The 20796-nt window shown below is 40.8% G+C and overlaps 1 protein-coding gene across 5 annotated transcripts in view; it reads left to right on the top strand.

Moving 5' to 3' along the window:
* LOC124787781 overlaps nt 1-20796 on the top strand; it is a 340611-nt gene that overhangs the window by 184309 nt on the left and 135506 nt on the right. For all 5 annotated transcript variants that reach the window (XR_007016010.1, XM_047254678.1, XM_047254679.1 and 2 more), the window contains one exon: nt 14870-14968. Coding sequence is in view for 4 of the 5 variants with exons in the window: in XM_047254678.1 (XP_047110634.1) it covers nt 14870-14968 (99 nt within the window). In the remaining variant the exon portion in view is untranslated. The remainder of the gene's footprint in view (nt 1-14869; nt 14969-20796) is intronic.

The raw sequence follows: 20796 nt of genomic DNA, 5'->3' as shown, positions 1-20796 counted from the left end.
CAAAAGAAATAACTTTCCTGTCTGTCATCCACCAGTGAAAATGCTCCCTTTAGGAAACCCTATCGCCAGAAATCCGTAAACCAGTGACCCGACACCAGCCTGTGGATTGGGGAGCCACACCATGTGGATCCCAGGGCTGTTCACTCTTTTCTATTCCTTCACACAGAGTGAATAAACCCTCACAAGGATCTCAGTGGCCAACAGTTGTGAAAGGGACAAAAAAGAAACATACCTCGGTGATCCCAGAGACATTTTATCCACCTTTCTATTGGATTCAGAATCAGTGTCCAGTGATGTTCAAACCCCCCCCCCCCCCCCCCCCCCCCCCCCCTCCCTGGTGACAGATAGTAATCCTAGGTCATGTCCTCATCTCCTGGACACTTCATGCATAACCAAGACACTATTATCATGATGATCTAATTGAATTGCAATGGATATTACAGTCACTTGCCAGAGTGGCAACACTTAATCTCCTCTTGTTTTGCAATCTGTATTACCTTACCAAACTCTTTGAGGTTACCATGCGTTTTGTCAGAACCATACTGACACCAAGAGAGCTGGAGGGGTTGAACATTGACTCACACAGATGTCATTGGTGAGTGGACACCCCTCTGCACCTTGGTGGAAGCTAAAGCAGTGCGAATGCAAATGGCACCAGCATTCAAAATTTATAATGTATATTAGCCTCTAGGCAGGGCACTTACCTTGCAATGACCAACTTCATGTGACAATCCCTCCCCACCTCCCCTGATTCCTACTTTCTTTTTCTCACTCCCTCGTCACCAAGTGATGGACTGATTAACCTGGTGAGCTCTTCAGGGGGTCAACTGGTAGTTGTATACCTCTTCTGCTACCTTCACCCTCTGTCTTTCAGATTGCATTGATGACTTGGTGGGGAATGTCCCTGGTGTAATCACCTACATCTCAGGAACTGCTATTCAACATTATATAGTCCCTTCTGCCACTGAATGATGTCGTCGTAGACCAAAGAAATTTCAACAGCTGTTCAGGATCATTTAAGGGCCCTTAAATGTCTCAAGCGACATTCTTCTTGGACCATCTTCTTTACTTGCTTGCAACTCTTCAACTGTGGTTTGCTATGCCAGTAAACACAGTAAGAAGAATGGTTGGAGCCGTAGGTTTTCTTTTTGGGAACATATGCCTCTTAAACCTAGGTGTAGGTTCCTGGGCTGTCAAATATCAACATGCATTCCCAATCTCTTTCTTTATGGTGGTACTTGTACCAATGCTTCGGTCCTTGCTGAAAACCTTGTGACCTACTTTCCAATAAGGCAAATATGATGGGTTCTCAAATCACGGAGCCTTGTGTGTCCTACCAGTGTGGTTTCTGGGACAGGATACACAATTGACCATCTGGTTGGATTCGGAAAAGCAATCTGGCAGGCATTTTTCTAAATGCCAAATGAGGTATATGACACTGCTTGGTACCATCAAGGGTTACTTACTTTCCATGTCATGAGCTTTTGTGGGTCCTTTCTGATTTTATGCCATCAGTTGTTTCGAATCAGGATAGGTACATCTCTCAGCTCCCCCTGGGTGTAAGAGAATGGTGACTGACAGGGATTCATGCTTTGCATTACACATCCCCTCACTGCCATCAATTGACTAATGACCCTTTTTGGACTATTGGTGACTCTCGAGCTGTATGTTGATGGCTTTTGCAATTGCTATTGGTCCCAATCTCATACCAACTGGAAGGTGCCATCCATGGGCCGCCACTTGGACCTTTTCTCATGGCTTCCACTTCTCTCTAGTGAAAATATTTCTGTCCTTGTAACATGGTCCATCCTGATCCAGAACTCTGCTTGCAAACCCAGCACTCAGACTTCGTTGCACAGTCGCAAATTTGGAACTTCTCTGTAACAAAAAAGCTGATGTGGCGACCCTATATTTGTCTACTGAAAGTGAGAAAGTGTAATGCCCTCTGCTTCCTGCACATCTTGTGGGGGCAGATCACGCAACCCTCCTTCATATTTATTGTGCTTTGGTCTCATCCTGATTGAACTATAGTGTAAGGCTCGGCAGCAGCTTATAAATTATTAGAATGAATTGATCGCTGTGGAGTAAGACCAGGCATTGACACCTTCCAGACTAGTCTGTAGACAGTCTTCTTGCTGAAGCAGGGATTTTTCTGTTGGTACCAACTCTTGTGGTATCGACCCTGACATCTGCCCTCGAGTTGATTACTAGTTGGAATGTGCCTCCAGAACTTCTGCTAACCTCATGAGTATGTGGTCTCTTTGTTTTCCTGCACCCCTGCCCTCAACTCCTGTCCACCTCCACCCCCACCCTCACCCCCACCCCCAACCCATCCCACCTCACCCCACCCCACACCATCTCACCCCACCCCTTCATTTATTACCCAGACCATGAATTAGGACCGATCTGTTAAAGGATCTGAAGTTTATCGCCACTGTGGCCTCTCAGTTCTTCAGGCGCATTGGGGAACCGCTGTCATTTACACTGACAGCTCTAAAACAAGGGATAGGCAGGTATTTGATTGTGCACATCCCGCCAGTCCACGACAACATTTATTGATGGAAACATGTAGTCATAGCAAGTGGAAGAGAAAATGTGCTGACTCTCATAGTTCACCGGTTCTGCCGCAAGATATCAGCTGCTCTGCTTGTGTCCCATGGAAGTACATGTTACCACGACAGTCACAGCACACGAACTTCAATGATCAAGAAATTTATGTAATGAAATGAAAGGTACATGGATATTGTTTAACTTATTCCAGTAGGCATAAGTTGTCTGCTAGTTTAGACAGTTTCTGGTCAGTCTTCAAAGTTTTTGAAAATATCAGCTTCTTCCAAATTTGTTTAATGCCCATGAAAAACCGGCTTTTTATATAATGAAGAATCAACTTAGGAACGATATCCATCACATGATCTTTGCAGCATCCATTGCTCGATATTTCAACAATAATGTGATCCAAACTATTTAAACATTCATAAAAAATGTTGCCTCATAACCTATCCTCATGTAGTTTTACTGTGAAGATTCTTTCCATCTGGTTAAGAACCTTGAAGATGCCTTTCAACTGGTATGTAAGCAATGTGTTTCCTATAGAAGAGCTGTAATCTCTAATAGATGTCAGTAGAGAGAGAGGCATGTCAGACAAATTCCTATTTAGATGGCACAAACACTTGAGGCATTTTGTGAATCTTCTTACTTGATACACCACATAACCTACCAGATGATAAACTAAACCTTATTTTGCCGAGGAGCTTTCAAAACTCTCTGACATATGTTGTGGATAGTGTTGAGCCTCTGTCAAGTTATGTGGAATGCGTGGCGTGTTTTTAATTATGTCTTCCTGTTTCAGAACTCTGTCTCTATTCTTTTGTTGCAAGTCTTAGATAACATCCACATCCTGCTTACATATGATGTCAAAGAAAATTCACATTTATGTACGCAGTTTCCACTGGAAAACCATGAAAGTAGAAATGTAAACACATTGTAACATGTGCAAGCTCAGGAAGTCTGTTACTGACGACAAATGATCATTACAACTCGGAGACCTTATGATATCGAAACAATGTTCAAGTGGATCTCTTTTCCATAAGTATTTAGATATTCCTAATGTAATTTCAGTTGTTAATCTGAGCGACTGGAGACGTCTTTTGGAAGCAAAGCTGTTACCTCTATTGGCGAGGATGCTTTTCCATTTCATTAACGTTTCATGAGCCTCCAAGTTTTTGTACAAAGCATCCTCAGGAAACGAAGAGTTAGGTGCGTCCACTAAGTTGTTCCTACATTTGGTGAATGATTCCATTGATTCACTGCCTTCAAATCCTGCCACTTCAGTTTCCCTGAAGAATTTTATTCTGTTGGCTACTGAGTTATTGAATAACCGCAGAGCTAATATTAAGTTCATTCACTGAAATGACGATGGATCCAAGTGGATAGAAATTAACTTGTGGCAGACTTTTAATCCAGTGAATTCTGAGGAATTATTTTGTTCGTAAACTCTTCAATAAAAATTGTAGTTGATGATCTCATCGCTGCAAAGTACCTTCAATTTATAACAAAAATTATTCCTTACGCATTTTATTACATGAATAGCATGTGGAACTGCCCAAATTCTTCTTCTTTCGTCAACTGGATTTGATACAGAGCAGGTAACTATTTTTTTGGCACTAATTCTTAAACACTGCCAGACCTTTTTATTTGGTTGACTGCCATCAGAAGTGACTGCAGTAATTTTTGTATGCCAACTTGCTCTTGAATCAATTTCTGTGAGACGAAATCACCAGCAGTTGTATTGAGAGTAGCATACACTGCAACAGGTTGCATCCACTCACCCATTTGGAAAACTCTACTACATTTTTTGGAGGTCTAAAAAAATGCTTACCCTTACTTTCTCTGTTGCTTGATCTGCACACAAGGACAAGGCACATAGGCAGATTTCATTCTTCTTCTTCTTCTGCTTCTTCTTTAAAAATGAGTAACTACAACTCTTAACACCACTTTACCACTGTAGCCTTCAACTCTGTGACATTCACTCACAACACTTCCAACAAACTCACAAAATAAGCATAGACACTACCAACACACACCCTCCAATATGGCAAAATCATGTCAACTTGAGCTGGAAGTGACAGTGCTTCTCATAGTTTACGGGCTTGCCATCTGTCTTACGTTACCTGTGTTAACACAGAGGGAGTAAGCACACTTTCTTCTTTGCTTGCTATGATGTTATGTTTTTATGGCAGTTGTGATAGCCATTAACAGAGCTCTACATTGTGTCAAATGGACCACCCTCAACTGCAGTTTAGTTTGTAGTAACTCAATGAGCAGTCTCCAGGCTATTGATTGATGATACTTTTATCACTCTATGATATCTGTTATTCACAACTTGCTCTATTCGACCATCCTCCCATGGGACAAGGCAGCTAACACTGACATGGATGTGGACAAGACATCTGACCTCAGCACACGGGATGAGCTGGTTAACATCATTTGTACCCTTCGCACTCTCCTGCATCCATTATTAGCTTTATTTGGTTCGCAACCATATAGTTTCCTTACGAAAATAGAAGCACATAAAATAGCTGTGTCAGCTACGTTAGTGATTGTCAAAGAAGAGTGGAAAAAATCACGATGAAGGTTCTAGACTCATCAATGACTTGAACAGTAAATGCTGGCAGTGGCACAATATGTAATGCTGTCCAACGAGCTGAGATACATAGTGGTGGAAGTTACTTGTTAATTTAATTGGATTTCCATCCCATTTTCGGTTTTAAATTGAGTATGGTTATGGTATAGAGTCTGATGTCAGCTTGTGCGTACATAATATTTGTATTCTCAATGTTGCATTGACTACCAGCACTCTGAAATAACATATCTTATCAGATGGATTGAAGATCAAGAGTTGATTGTAATTTAATTTGAATGGAAGAGGAGATTTTTTCAAAGCTGTGCACCATAATTGAAAAAGATGTTTACAGGCAAAATACAGACATAAGCTAGTCCATAAACCCATATTTTACAAGATATTTCATAACCGTAAAAACTTTCAGTGTGTAACTTGTTTTTACTTTCTGATGTACTCTGATCATCTGGTCAAGATTTCTGGCCACTGGGGAAACAGTCTAGTTGTTGGCCTCTGCAACAGGAATTGCCTCAAATACATTGTTTATAATAAATAACACCAACTTTTGAGATACTTCTTCTACTCGAATCTTTTAGGAAAAAAAGGAATAGAAGCAAGTGGATGTGAACCTGATACCTTTCTTTTCACAGCTCGCAGTCCACAGTGCTTTAAGCTGTGTACAGCAGGTCGATGTAATATTTCTTCACCAAGTCTTTCGGTTGGCCTGACTTTGTAATTTGATAATAACAATATGTTTGCAATGATATTAACAACTCTGATGTTATGTGTTGACCGATTCAGTCTTTCAACACTCTTAGGAGCTTACTAGTCTTCACTCTATTCCATAAGGTTATTCTGCCCCTCGCCCCATCCCTTCCCGGGGCTCACGGTTCGTTTTTGAGTTCGTGCATGGTGCCATGGTGCCCCCAGGGCCCCGAGCTGTTGCAGCCCATTCTCCCCTCCTGGGCTTGTTTCCTTCACCATGCCCCTCCCCGCTGCTCCCTCCTTCCCCTCTCTCTGTGTTTTTATTTGTGTTGACCTGACTGTCCACTTGTTTACCCATATTCCTTGTGATTTTGTTCCTCTTGCCAGTTCTCTTTCATCCTTTTTGGCATTTTTGCTCCACCCTTGGTGTTTGACCTCCACTTCTAAATTTTCTGTCTTTAGTGTGAGCCATTTGGGGAAGAACTCCCTCCCTAGTGTCTGTGGCATGGATTCTTCTCTCTCCCTGTCTTCCCCTCTTCCTTCCCACTGTAACCTCCCTCTGCCCCACTAAGTCACCAGTGCAAGTAGCCAGCCCATGTGGTGGGGCTGTTATGTACCCATTTGGCCTAGCCCTCTAATAACATAGGATCACACTACTGATACATGAGTTGTTACCTCCCTATGTATGCAAAGGAGACGTTGTTTGTCATCCTGGAGCATTGGAACTCCCGGCAACAGCCATCATGCCAAGCAGCCGTTACTGTGGCTGGGTGATTCCCATGGGGAGAGCCCCTGATCAGAGTTGGTGGTGTCATGTGGATGCTTGGTGTATGAAGCATATCAAACTGCAGAAATCTGGTCATTCTCCAAAGACTGTCATTTTGAGTGGTAGCAGATCATTGAATGCTGCTTCGTATGACCCTGGAGCTTTCCCTTCCCTGGCTGCACCCTGGGAGGAGGGCCAGGCCCACAGTCTTTGGATGAAACACTTTTCCCGCTATGTGGTCTGTACTAGGATGGATGGGGACACATTCACCATCGCAAAGTTGTTGTTTTTTTGTGGAGAATATAGAGGACAAATTTGGCAAAGTGGAGTCTCTTAGCAAGAAGCAGTCTGGCTCCCTGTTGATCAGAGCGTCTTCTGCTGCCCACTCTGCAGCTCTTTGTGCTTGTGGTTGCCCTGGTGACGTTCTGGTGTCTATTATCTGTCAGCAGTATCTGAATATGGTCCAGGAAGTGACTATAGGGATCGCATCCTGCAAATGTATGAGTAACTCTGGGCTAATCTGGAGCAACGTGGTTCATTTAGTTTGACATGTGGAGAAGGGTCGTAAAGACAACCGCACCAATATGGGCACCTTTATTCAGGCTTACAAGGAGGATACCCTTCCAGAGAAAGTTAAGGTTGTGTGTTACCACTGTGGTGTGAAACTGTATGTCCTGCCACCCATGAGGTGCTTTCAGTGCTTGAGTTTTGAGCACGTGTCTTCACAGTGTGCAGCGGACCCTCTGTGTGGTGACTGTGGCCACCCGCTTCATGAGGGAAGCCCCTGTGGTCTGTCACCTGTGTGTGTAAATTGTCTTGACTGCCTCTCTCCATGCTTGCCAAATTGCCCAGTTTACAAGAAAGAAAAGATGATCCAAGAGTGCAAGTCCCTGGAATGTCTGTCTTATGCTGAGGCTCGCCAAAAATATGACCAACTCCACCCGGTGTTGATTTCTTCCACTTTTGCCTCTGTTACATCCTTTCCTCCTACTACCACTTCCTTACCCCAGCTTCATCCCCCTCTCCTGTGGTTCCGATGCCCTACCCTCTGGTTGCCATACACCCTCCCTGGCTGAATAAGTGCCTCCCTTCTTCGGCACATGCCAGTGGTGTCCCCTTCCCGCTCCTTCGGGACCCTCCCCAGTGTCTCTCCGGCCTTAGGCCTGCTACCACAACTCAGCCATGGGGTGCACCGTTTGTGTGCTCCAAGGTCACCCGCTCTCTTTCGGTTCCAGATTTTGCGAGAGCCTACTATCCCCCTGTGCCCTGTCCTCCACAACCTCCGAGAGAGGAGGAGGAGGAGGAGAAGAAGAAGAAGTCACAGGACGAGCCTCCCCTTCTTGGTTCCCCATGAGGTACCATCTCCCCCTTTGCAACTTGAGTCTGATATCTTATTTATGAATGTCACCCCACCCTCGTAGGTGATGACCACTGCACCGGTGACATGACCTCCCCTCGGCTTCTTTATGTCTAACCTGGACTCTCACCACACAATAAACAAGTGGAATTGCTAAGGATATTACTGTCACCTACTGGAAACTGGAAATACAACTTGTTTCCTCTTAATTTGCTTTGTATCTTTTCCCGTCAAGAAATGCGCTTTCTTGATGACCACTCTCCAACTTTTCGTGGTTATTGGGCGTTCTGCCGACAACGGGATAGTGTCTGGAGAGATCTACACTTTGATTCATACTGATGTCATTAGTGACATGATCACCATTCATACTAACATGGAAGCAATAGCAGCATGAGTGCAAATCACCCCAGCAATCACCATTTACAGTGTCTTCCTCCCACCAGATAGACCACTTCCTTTTGTTGGCCTGCCTCCCTTAATACAGCAACTCTTGCCCCCGTATCTCCTCCTCGGGATTTCAGTGCATGCTACACTCTTTGAGGGAGTGCCATTTCGATTGATTGAACAATTTCTTACAGGCTTTGATTTGTGTCCTCAATGAAGCTTCCCCTACCCACTTCAGTACCACTCACAGCACCTTTTCCTTTTCCGCTATCAATCCCACGATCTCCTCCCCTGCACAGGTGGCTTTCTGACACTGGTCACCCCATGATGATCTTTGTGACAGTGATCACTTTCTGGTGAATTCTATCATTCCCCTGCTGCTGCCCGGCAGACAGGCCACCATGTTGGGCATTCCACAGAGCCAATTGGCCTTTATATATGTTTGCTATGCGCTTTGTGCCTCTCTTTCAGATTGCATTGTTGCATTTGTGTGAGACATCTCTGAAACTATTTTTCATGCCACTGGCACTGCTATCGCCCTGCCTACAGGTCCTCCTACAGATCCTGGTCATCGATCAAAGAGGTAGCATTCTCTATCTAGGATGGCCAACAGGCCCTGCTGTGATTTGAATGTCACTGTTCACAGACCAGCCTTATCGATATGAAGCAGATTCATGCTAAGGCTTGCTAAAGGCTGGTAGCACTATGTTTCCTCCCTGGGGATGTATGTCTCTTCATTGCAGATTTGGTCCAAACTCCATAGCCTTCTAGGTCATCACTGACAATCAACTGTCCAAGGTCTTATCCTACAGGGTGCTCTTTGTACTGATCCAGCGGTACTTGCAGAACATTTCATGACACACTTTGCGGTACCATCGGCGTCCACTTCCTATCCTGCTATGTTTCTCCGGCAGAAGCACTGAGCTGAAGAAACCCCCCCTCTGTTTTTACCCTCACCAAGCTGAATCCTGCAATGAACACTTCACTGAATGGGTTCTTGCAGGCTCTTACCTCTTCACTTGACACAGCCCCAGGGTTCTGTTTTAAGTGTCACACTCTTCGTCATTGTCATGAATGTGCTCGTAACCTCTGTTGGCCATCTGGTTATTCTGGCATTTAACATTGACGATTTTTGCAGCTCCCACTCGGTAACATTTGCAGAACACCTGCTCCAATGCACTATATCTGATGGGCCACTGGATAGGCCCTCTCCCATGGCTTCCAGTTTTCTCCCTCCAAAATGCGGGTTATGCAGTTTTGCTGTCAACCCACAGTACACTCTGATCCAGAATTTTATTTAGGGAACGAGCACCTAGATGTTGGAGCACAGTCCCCATTACTTGGGCCTTATTTTTGATAAAAAGCTGACACTGCTACCCCATATTAACCACCTGAAGATTACCTGTGTGTGGAAGTTTAATGCTCTTTGCCTCGTGGCCCACACATTTTCGGTTGCAGACTTTGTCTTTTCCATCTTCATCATACTCTGGTTTTGTCCAGACTAGATTATGCTTGTGAAGTTTATGGCTCAATGGCTCCTTCCACTTTGAAACTGTTTGACCTGTTGTTCATCATTATGGGGTGTGTCTGGCTATCAGTGTCGTTTGCACTAGTCTTGTAGACAGTCTCCTATCACCATTCAATGGTTCCTTGACCATCCTGTATACCCCATCATCTTTGCAAATGAGGGATGTCATCATATAGTTATTGTCATCTGTTGCTAAGGCAACGAGTGATATTAGCACATGCAACTAATCAGTCATAAGTGCAGCTATGTAACTCACGTCTTTGAGCTAACGGTACACCAGTGTGAAAAGTTATGGCACCTTTTCACTTTTGAAAACTGTATTTCACTTAAAGAGCATGTACTAGCCTTTCTAAATTGATCATGGGTGCTAATACTGCCTCCAACAGCCGAAGTCATTGCACTAAAAATCATCTGTCTTCAAGATAGTCCACTTCCCTTTTTCTCAGCCTCACTCAATTTATGATTTAGGTTCTGTTCAATGACATGATCTGGATAAGATGTAACATGATGAGCATCTTTCACAAACAACCTTGCAACAAGTAACTTCTCAACAAAGGTTTTAAATTTCCATTAATAACATCTTCTGTTCATTTTTATTCATTCTCCATAACACATTTGTATTGTCAATGTAATAACTGAAACTCAGGTTGCTCACATGTATATGTGCTATTTAATTCTGTGAACACAACCAGACAACAACTGATACATGAATTAATATCATACAGAGTCTTTCATCTTTTTTTCTTTTCTACAATACAATATCTTTTTTAATAATAATTAAAGGCTGCTATCCCAGCGACAACATCTGACAGCATGGCATGGCCATCAGCTTTGCGCGTATGGTGACCAGCTTTTAACATTATGATACCCTGTCCACCATTGTTGCTCTGGTGTTCTTGAATCCAACGCACAGTGCACACTGTTTTTAACATCAAACTGTACAAATCGTGAATATACTCATTTTTGATATTATGACCTGATACAGCCTAACCGTGTTTCCTTTGATATGAATATTACATATTTTGTATATCAAGTGTGCTTACCACAAACCATGCATCAAAGCATGTCATTGAAGGAAGGTAGTGCTGGCCAGGGTTGTGCTGTATTCTCTAAAGAATACCAGCACATGTGTTACAGTTGTGGCATAGCTACTGGGCCACTGTAAATGACATACACAATTCAAGAACTGTGCCTACAAATGTCATTAATTCATATTTAATATGGTAATTGTACCAGAAAAGATGTGCTTTTGGTAGGCAATCATTGTGCCATAGCATTGAAATCATTAATTTTTGTTGCACTCAAGTTACAACACTAAAAACATCAGCAACATGAAGCCATTATCTATGAATACTTAGTTTCCTATCATTGTATTATAACAAATGGTAGCTAAAACAGCACTTTCTGAGGGGCTCTTCAATTTGCTGATGCTTTCAAACAATTTATATTCATACCATGTACGCCATGAGAAATAAAACCTACCAAATATGAAATTTAACGCCAAGCAGTATGGTGGCTGCTTTGTTCTGCTTGTGGCATATAACAGTAACACATATCATCGGCCAAGTTCCTACCCATGAGGCAAAAATCCAAGATGCCAAATTATTTATTTCATGATCTGCAGTGTAATGACACATGGAATTCCATGCCATAACCTCACCAGCTCCTCATCCACAGTCATTTTCGCTTCCCTGGAGAGGATGGCATTAGTCATAGTGCATACCCAGTTGCCTTTCTCTGAGTCCAAAATCTTGAGAGTATCCCAGGGAATGAACTGATCGAATGTAAGGCTAGAGAATCGATTAGTGTCCACATTTGCTTTGGCGATCCCAGGGTGTGTATTTGTGGATGCAAATAAGACCTCCCCTTACTCTGAGATGGAACATCATCTGCTGGGCTGCTGCCCCCTCTAATAAATTTTACACTACCACTACTACTTCCATTCCTCCCAGAATGAGTCCACTATCTTATATTACCTCTTCATTGATTGTATCAAATTAATTGATAGTTTTACCTTACATAATGAGCCACCCCTGCATTGTAGCTGTGGAGCTGAACAAACACTATTTCATGTCTTGGTGGGAGACCTACTCCTTTTGGCTTTCCATGTTAAGTGTGGTCTTCCAGATTTTTACCTCTAATATTGATGAATGGCTCATGGACTGTTGAAGTCGTACGTTGTTTCCGCTATGAAACTGGATTTTATTCTGAGGTAGAACAGTTTAAACTGCTGTGAGGTCGAAGTGGTTGGCGTTGGGGTGTCTTCTGCTGCTTGCTGGAACTGGAGAACCCTTGACTGTACTCTTTTGCCAGCTCCATCAGTCATCCATTTTTTGTTCTGTTTTGATTTATTTTAGGTGTGGTAATTTATTTTTCGTGTGCACCCTATTCTCCCTTTTAGGGATAGGACTCTAATGACTGGAGGATGCTGTACACCTGTGTAACACTTTTGACAGTAATGGATTGGTAATGGGACAGCTGTGGGAGGGACAGCTCCCATCATATGTAGAGTCTTTGGACACATTTGCATGGCTCATCCTCTTGCTGATATTATTTCTCTCACTTTGTTTTCTTATTCTTGATACAACTGATGTCCATTACTTCTCACTTTTACTGTTAAATATCTCCTGGCTAGAAAGCAATCTCTACTCTCTCAGTGGCTTCACCCTTTCTGCTTTGGCAGAAGCAGGTCAGATTTCTCTCTCCACAGATAAACCCTGGGAGCCCCTAGTTCACTTGCTGAACTATTTACTGGCCTGACCCATATACTGTCACTTCTCATTAAATTGTTTCTCAGGTTTATTGCCTTCAGTGCCTCAATTTTACCACTCCTACATATTTCATAATTCGATCAAATTTCTGACTGATGTCAGTAACTCCAGAAGAACTGCTTCTTGACCAAGGTATTGATGATTGTGCTGTTTAATCCCTTAAACCCAACCAACTGACAAAAGAAACGTATTTCAAGAAGCTTTCTGTGATGCATCAGAATGTTAATGACATATCTGTTCACATGATCTAGAATGTCAAAAGTTGTATTATGTCTACCAGATCACTATGTGAATATTGGAATCCAAATGTTAAACATTGGAGACTATAAATTAGCTGCCCATGCCTGAAGGGAAAATATTCAGAAAGGAGGGATTGTCATGTAAAGAATGACAGCATGTTCAACTCTTTTGGAACTAGTACCTTCTGCTTAGATCCACAGTTGGATGACTTTTTCTGGGAATTGCTTCCACATGAATGCATAAAGTAGTGCTTTTTTTCCTTTTATTTTCAAATACATTTGTGTGAAAAATAATTTTAAGTGGAGCTGGTAGTCAAATGAGCACAATGTAAGGAGACAGGCACGTGCATGTGAGTAAGTGTGTGTGTGTGTGTGTGTGTGTGTGTGTGTGTGTGTGTGTGTGTGTGTGTGTGTGTGTGCGTGCGTGTGCGTGTGAGCGTGTGTGTGTGTGTGTGTGTGTGTGTGTGTGTGTAGAGCTTTGTTTGCTAGATTTTGGAATGAAATTCCTTTCTAAAGCTATAGGAGAAACACGCGCACGCACGCACGCGCACACGCACGCGCGTGCGTGCGTGCGCATGTTTCTCCTACAGCTTTAGAAAGGAATTTCATTCCAAAATCTAGCAAACAAAGCTCTATACCTTTTGTTTGTGTATTTGTCAATGACACTTCTGCCTTTTGGTGGATCGTCCCTTTATTCCTAAATAATTCGTTACTATTAACGAGAACTTTCCGTGCATTATTATAATTTTAAGTACTCCAGCATATTCATGTAGTGGCCACCATTGTTGGTACAAAGTTTCTAATTTTAATACTCAGTTTCTCAGCTCCTGTGTCAGAAGTCACGATTTTTCCAAATAAATCTTTACTTCCCATACAGTTAGTGTGACAGTTTGATACACCCAAAAATTGTTAAAGAGAACTATTAATGTTGGTTTGAGAGATGACAGCTTACTTCCAATTATTTCATGCTAGCAATGCTCACAGAAATATATGTAATTTCCTGTTAATGAAATAAAATAAAAAGATTGTATTTGTTAAGACATTGAGCTTTCCTCAAAAGTGATGGCTGGGGTGGTCCGCACCCTGTTGTAAGCAGGTTCCATAATCCCTATTTCTGTTCAGCTTGCTCTGACCTCTCTGTACCTGGGTTGCAGTCACTAGCGCATCACTTCACTCAACTAATGTGATGCCTTCTAAGAAATTTTATTACCCCAACCCCTCTCCTTTTCACGAGCTGGCCTCCAATCCATGTAGAAATGAACTGTGTGAAATCCGTATAGCATACACAATTAGATAAAGTAATGGTGATGAATGAGTAAAAATGAATGGTTTCCAAAGATGATCATGTTTGCCCATCTCTTGTCTGAGCTAATAGACATATGTTTGGAATGGAGATTGTGATCCATCCCTTTTTCTCCTGAGTGCATAACACCATATGTATACACAATAATCCCCACCCCCTCTCTCTCAGCTGGCATGCGATTTTGCAGTAGGAAATTCATTAGAAAATCAGCTATGAATAGATTTGCTTGAGTGTTTTATGGATACAAAGGAGAACTCTCACCTCCAGAGTGTGACAGCAATGTCAACTCCTTGCTGACAGAATAATGTCCGGTGCTGTATCTGTATACCACCTGTCTCAGTGCTATGCTATATTTTATTTTCTCTGTTTTAATATTACCATTATTATTATGAACAATTTTGACATAATTTTATCTCACTCTTCAGTTATAGTGGTTGTGCATTTTTTTTCTGTTGGGTTATTTTAATTAAACCAAAATATGTAAGAAAGGGGCGTACGGCAGAGCAGGTTGAACTTACAGTCATAAATCTAAGTATGAAATGGGAATTTGCATAAATGGAAGCTGTATTACAAATGAAGGAAACCTGCATTGTGTCACCTTTTATTTCTTTTTGTATTGGGTCTGCTGAAACTAGGTAAGTAGAATTTTTTTACAATCTAGATACAGGTGTAGTATATTTTTGTTACCTTTTTCCAGGTTTGCCTGCAGAAATTGGATCTAAGTTCAAATGCGGAATGCCACTGCATTGGCGGAAAGTATTAGATATGTGGATTACCTATGCCAACATTGCTAAAGGTAATTAATTTTTTAAGCTAATTTTGGCATCTACTGTTTAATTTTACAAAAACTAAATGGCTGAATTAACAGTTAAGACCCTTACCTGTGTATTTGACAGACATGATTGAAATTAATAAAATAGAATGTACAGTTTTTGAATCGGATAACTGTTGGACATTTAGGAATAGAAATTAAGGTAAAATGTTTGTCATTTGAAGCTCATGTGTTGAAAAAGAAGGAGAAGAAGAAGAAGAAGAAGAAGAAGAAGAAGAAACATTAAAGATGACTGTAGGAAGAAAACAGATTTAAGTGGAATAAAATGTGATAGGTTGGACCCATTGTAAGTAAGAGAAATGCCAAAGAAATTAATGTTATTAGTTATCAGTTACATGCTCCAGGAGTCACTTTGGATGATATATCATAATGATATTGAATTGAGGTAGTTTACAGTATACTGACATAATTGATATTTAAATTTGATTGCATGCTGACTATTTACAGATGAAAGCACATAAAAGGATACAGTATTTATTTTGATAACAAGTGTGTGTGTAAAGCTTTTGTACTAAATATGCTACTAGTTTCTACAGGGTGACAATTATTGAACTATATGGGGGAGAAGGAAAAAAAAAGGTTACAAACTACAGCATGTGCACACTTTATTCAACATGTAAACATCACTACAGATATTCGGATTTATGTTATTACATCTTTGATATCATTGATATCGTTGACGATGATGGGGTGCAGACGAATAGTGAAATTCTGCATGACCTGCTGAAGTTTCAGAACAACGCTGTTGTTGATCTGAATGGCTGTTTTCAGCTCAGCAATGGTTTTGGGGCTATTGTTATATACCTTGTCTTTAATATAGCCCCACAAAACGAAGTTGCAGGTGTTCGGATCCAGAGAATATGGCGGCCAATCGAGGCCGAAGCCAGTGGCCTCTGGGTACTCCAGAGCTAGAATGCGGTTCCCCAAGTGCTTCTCCAGTACACCAAACACTCTCCTGCTTCAATGGGGTTGAGCTCCGTCTCGCATGAACCACATCTTGTTGAAATAAGGGTCACTTTGGAAAATGGGGATGAAATTATCTTCCAAAACCTTCACGTGCTGTTCGGTAGTCAATGTGCCATCACCTGTTGAGGGTGAAGAGACTTCTTGATCATGAAATGCAGATTCTCTGTCTCCCAAATGAAAGTGGGCTTTATTGCTAAACCACACCATACAGTACGTACTAATCCCATCATCTTCCGTGGCCAACCATGCAGTCTGAACATCGTAAAGTAAACTGTTCAGAAGTTTTGATGATTTCATTTCACATGGTTTAATAATTCCCCTGTAAATGAAGGAATTACCAGAAAGGAACTTTTTCAGCTTACTTTCAAATTTAACTTTGTTGTATGTCACGCTTTTAATATCATTGGGTAATGATAAAAGATTTTTGTAGTTGCATCATTCACTCCTTTCTATGCTATAAAGTCAATTTAAACAAAGGTAATTTTTTCTATTATTGTGCTAGTTGTCATTGTGTATCCACGAGACATGTGGCCTGTAATAAAACAGTCATGGTCTCTCCATTGACAAAAGTTTCTGGATTAATTCCCCATCAGGATATGCCAAGGGGAAGTGATTGTGAGAAAAAGATCGAAGAGTCAACGAAAGAGTAATATTCTATGAATTGGGGTGTGGAGTGTCTGAAGTCTAAATGTGGCAGGGAAGCTAGAAAATGTGCAAAAGTAAATGCAAAGGCTCAGTCTAGATATAGTGTGATAGTGTGGGTCAGAGGAGTGAAATTGAAAGAAGATTGGCATTTCTGGTCAGGTGAATAATGATGAATAGAAAGGTTGGGCAGTGTGAGTTACTGTGAAAATTCAATGATGTGTTTTCTCTCATCAGAACCAGAAGCAAATCAGCTCCAACTAGAGAGAGAAAGAGATAGATTTATATACATGCACAGAATCATGCGCGACTGATGTGCTGTAATAGAAAACAGTTTTGCTACAAAAATTCGCTAGTTGTAGAAATTACACCATTAAAAATTCACGTTAGGAGGAGGGATACTTGGGAAAGACCTGGAGTGTCAGAAGATTCTTGGTGGACTATATCATGGTTAGACAGAGATTCCGAAATCAGACTGCTTTGTAAGGATTATCTAGGAGTGAAATGTGTTTTATTCATCTCCTAACATACACAATTTTAGAACATATGTCTGATGTACAGGAGACATGTCAAAGTTACAGTTAGCTTATTTGAACTTTTGTCACCCTTACAATAATACTTTGTGGAGAATTTATATATTTAAAATTTGTCAAACTTACAGTATTTACATGTACTATAACTTATCATAAATTTTTATTCCATTTTAGGGATCCAGCTCAGAGTATCACTTTGTCCTTCATGAAATCTTCCACAGAGTAGTAGCATCGTTCAATTAGAAGATTGTGTAACTTGCTTTTTAAAGTATTTATCTTCATACTCATTATGTCACACCCTTTTGTTGTGTTGTGAATTTTCATGGCCATATACTGAGGAGTCTGAGCATGCAGTTTTAAGTTTTCTTTATGCCTTGTGTTGTATGAGTGTTCAAAATGATGTTTTTTTTAATAGATCAGCTCTGCTGCGTAGGAAAAGAACCACCTCAAAGATGTATAAAGAGGGGACAGTTAATATTTTTAGGTCTTTAAATAATGGTCAACATGATGCCTTCGGCTATGCAGAACACATGTTGCGAATGATTCTTTTTTGCAACTTTAAAATTTGCATTATGTTTCTGAGGTTTTCCAAAAAAATTATGCCATATTGAATAATAGATTCAAAATAGCTATAGTATGCTATTTTCCTGGTGGCCATATCAGTGGCACAGACTAAAATTCCCATTGCAAATGCAAGGCTGTTTAATTTATTTGCTATATATTCTATATGAAAATTCCAACTCAAAGTTCTGTCTATTTTTATTCCCAGGAATCTGACTGAGTCAGGTTCTTCCATTTTTTGATTGTTGTGAGTGATACATATTTCTTCAGTTTTTTACTGTTTGGTTTTAGAACTCATCGTGTGGGTTTTTGAAATGTTAAGCCTTAAGTCATTTAGACTGAACCATGTTTTCAAGTTACTTAACACATTCATGACACTCTGTGATATATTGTCACAGTTTTCATTTTCAATTAGAGCAGAAGTATCATCTGCAAACAAAGTTAAATGAGTATTTGTATTGAGAGGTAAGCCGTTTACATAGAACAGGAATGAAATAGGTCCAAAGACTGAGCCTTGAGGAACACCTTGTGACACAGTTAACCATGCTGAGAAGTAATCTGCTCCATTTGATATGATTACTACCCTTTTTTTCCTCTCCAGGAGATATGATTCAAACCATTTGAAAGCAATATCCCTTATTCCATACCTGTGGAGTTTGAGAGGCATCAGGGCATGGTTTACAGAGTCAAATGCTTTTGTAAGATCACAGAATATTCCTGTGACATTAACTTTTGTATCTAGTGATGAAGTAACTTTTCAGTCAACTCATTTATCGCATCTACTGTGTTTTTGCCTTGTTGGAAGCCAAATTGGTAATATGAAATGATATCATTCTGTGTGATGAAGCTTTGTATCTGTAAGGCAGCAGTTTTTTCAAATATTTTTGATATGACAGGGAGTGTACAAAGGGGGCGATAATTTCCCAGCTGTAGCAGTTATAAAGCTAAGTGCTGACAAACTTATTTGTGCACTGTTATACAGTTATTAAATTTAATAGTTTTCAGCGGTGTTTCATGCCGTTTGTGATAAAATAACGATTTAAGAAACCTTTGGAAACGTTTGCTTGCTGTGTGTGTTTTTTAGAGTTTTCTGTACATTGAAGTCGTTTAGTAAATTTCATGCTTTAGTTTTCAACTGACGTTTCTCATGTTTCTAGAGAAATATTTCACTAAAATTTTCATTCAGTGTTTTAACTTCGTTTAGTGTTCCAGTGGCCGTTTGAATTTTTTGGTTTTAGCTAATAATTTTGTGAAGTTTTGTTGGTATTGGTATTAGCTGTGGTGTAGTTGTATTAATACAACAGGGTGTATACAACCCGGGACAACCGGGAGATCCAGGAATAACCCGGAAACTTTTTCATCCGGGAGAAAACCGGGAAAAACCCGTGAATTTTTCATTGTTTTAGTTTTCAGTTAAATTTTTGTAATTTTGACTGGTAAGAACCGCTACTCTAACAAAGGATGTTACTGTATCCCACTATGGCAGAATAATACTGCAGCATTAAAACATGAATGAGAGAAAAAAACGAAAATAAAACTTAAATTGCAAAGAAAATGCGCCATATAAAGTAACACAGTGCTTGTACACGCATCTCCCAACAGCAAAATGTGTCAAAGGCTTTCAGAAGACTATGCAATGCTTCATAACAACAAATTGCCTTCGATTAGCGTGACGTCACAACTGTTTACATTAGACTCATTTAATTAGTTACGAGCAGGCTCATGCACATGCGCAGTTGAGTGGCGTATGAGTAGTACCTTCTCCCACTTCTGGCTACAGAAATGTGGCTGTTGGCTGTGTAAGCAGCAGTAGGAGCAACCAGCCACACGGTACGCGGAAAAATTTTACTGGCGCGCCCAACCTGCCAGATTCACGTGTGCGCAGTAGACCGGATCTAGTGGGGAGTGGGGGCAAAGCAGGGTATCTGAACCGAACAGCAATTTCGGAGTGAGGGGGCAATTTCATATTCTTGAGGAAAAAATCCTTGTTTCACAAAGCGCCTAGCATCCAGCGCACATCGGTCTATCGATTATTCATACGATTTTGAAACACACCCCTGCTGGGTTTTGAACACATTCTAAGTTGATTACTGAATGAATTTTAAGTTGATTTTTGAATGCGTTCATAATGTACGTGATTCTCTGCCAGGGGAATCGTCGTCACTTCTAGAAATAAACTTTCCTGCAGACAAAACGGGATGGGGCTATACGAGCTGAGCGGAATAAAGCCGAACTGGTGAATGCCAACTGCTGCTTGTTTATGTGGTTGATTCGGTTTGCGAATGTTCAGCGTTGTTATAATTACTAGCGAAATCCATAGATTCAGACTACCAGAGTGGAAATAAACGACTAACAGGTAAGGAAGATTACGTATTATCTTCTCGGTGTATCCAAGAAAGTAAAATTTTGACAGAAATTTTTTGGTCAGATCGCTACACTAGACAGGGCCAGTTGTAGTCCCCGGCTATCAGCCGCTTAAGTTCAATTCTGGGAGCAACATTGAAAACGCATCGTATGAACGCGTAATAACGGCTAACCGGAGAATAATTGCTGGATAACTAAACTGGTGATTGTGGCAAGGTTAGTGAAGTTAACCGGAGAATGAGTTTTGACAGTGGTAGGAATAGTTACAGAATTAGTCATGAGAAGACTGTTTGTTAGAATGAGGAAGGAGAAGAAAAGGGGACATCACACACATTATGGAAGAATATGACGATTCCAAATTTATACAAAAATTTCGTTGTTCTACTTTTCGGTCTCATGCTTGAGAAACTGGAGCGTAATGAAATGTGAACTATTTCCTAACGTAAGGCATTTTGTTTATAGTCGGCCAAATAGGTATTTCTTATTGGCACTTCGTGAAATATATTCTGACGTATTATAAAAATGATCATTATTGCCAAAACAGTCTCGCATAATTGGTGCAATATTAGAAAGGCCTATTTTGTTTTCTCCAGCACACAGTGCCAAAGTAGACGTAATCAGATCGAGAAACCACACCAGTGTTGGTTACTATTTGTATTAACAGCTTTTACAGTATTAGACAACGACATTTCAATTTTTCATGTAGCAAAACGTTTGACGAACTTT

Source organism: Schistocerca piceifrons, chromosome 3 (genome assembly GCF_021461385.2).
Source record: "Schistocerca piceifrons isolate TAMUIC-IGC-003096 chromosome 3, iqSchPice1.1, whole genome shotgun sequence".
In the NCBI taxonomy this organism is placed as follows: domain Eukaryota; kingdom Metazoa; phylum Arthropoda; class Insecta; order Orthoptera; family Acrididae; genus Schistocerca; species Schistocerca piceifrons.
This window is presented reverse-complemented; position numbering and strand designations above follow the sequence as displayed.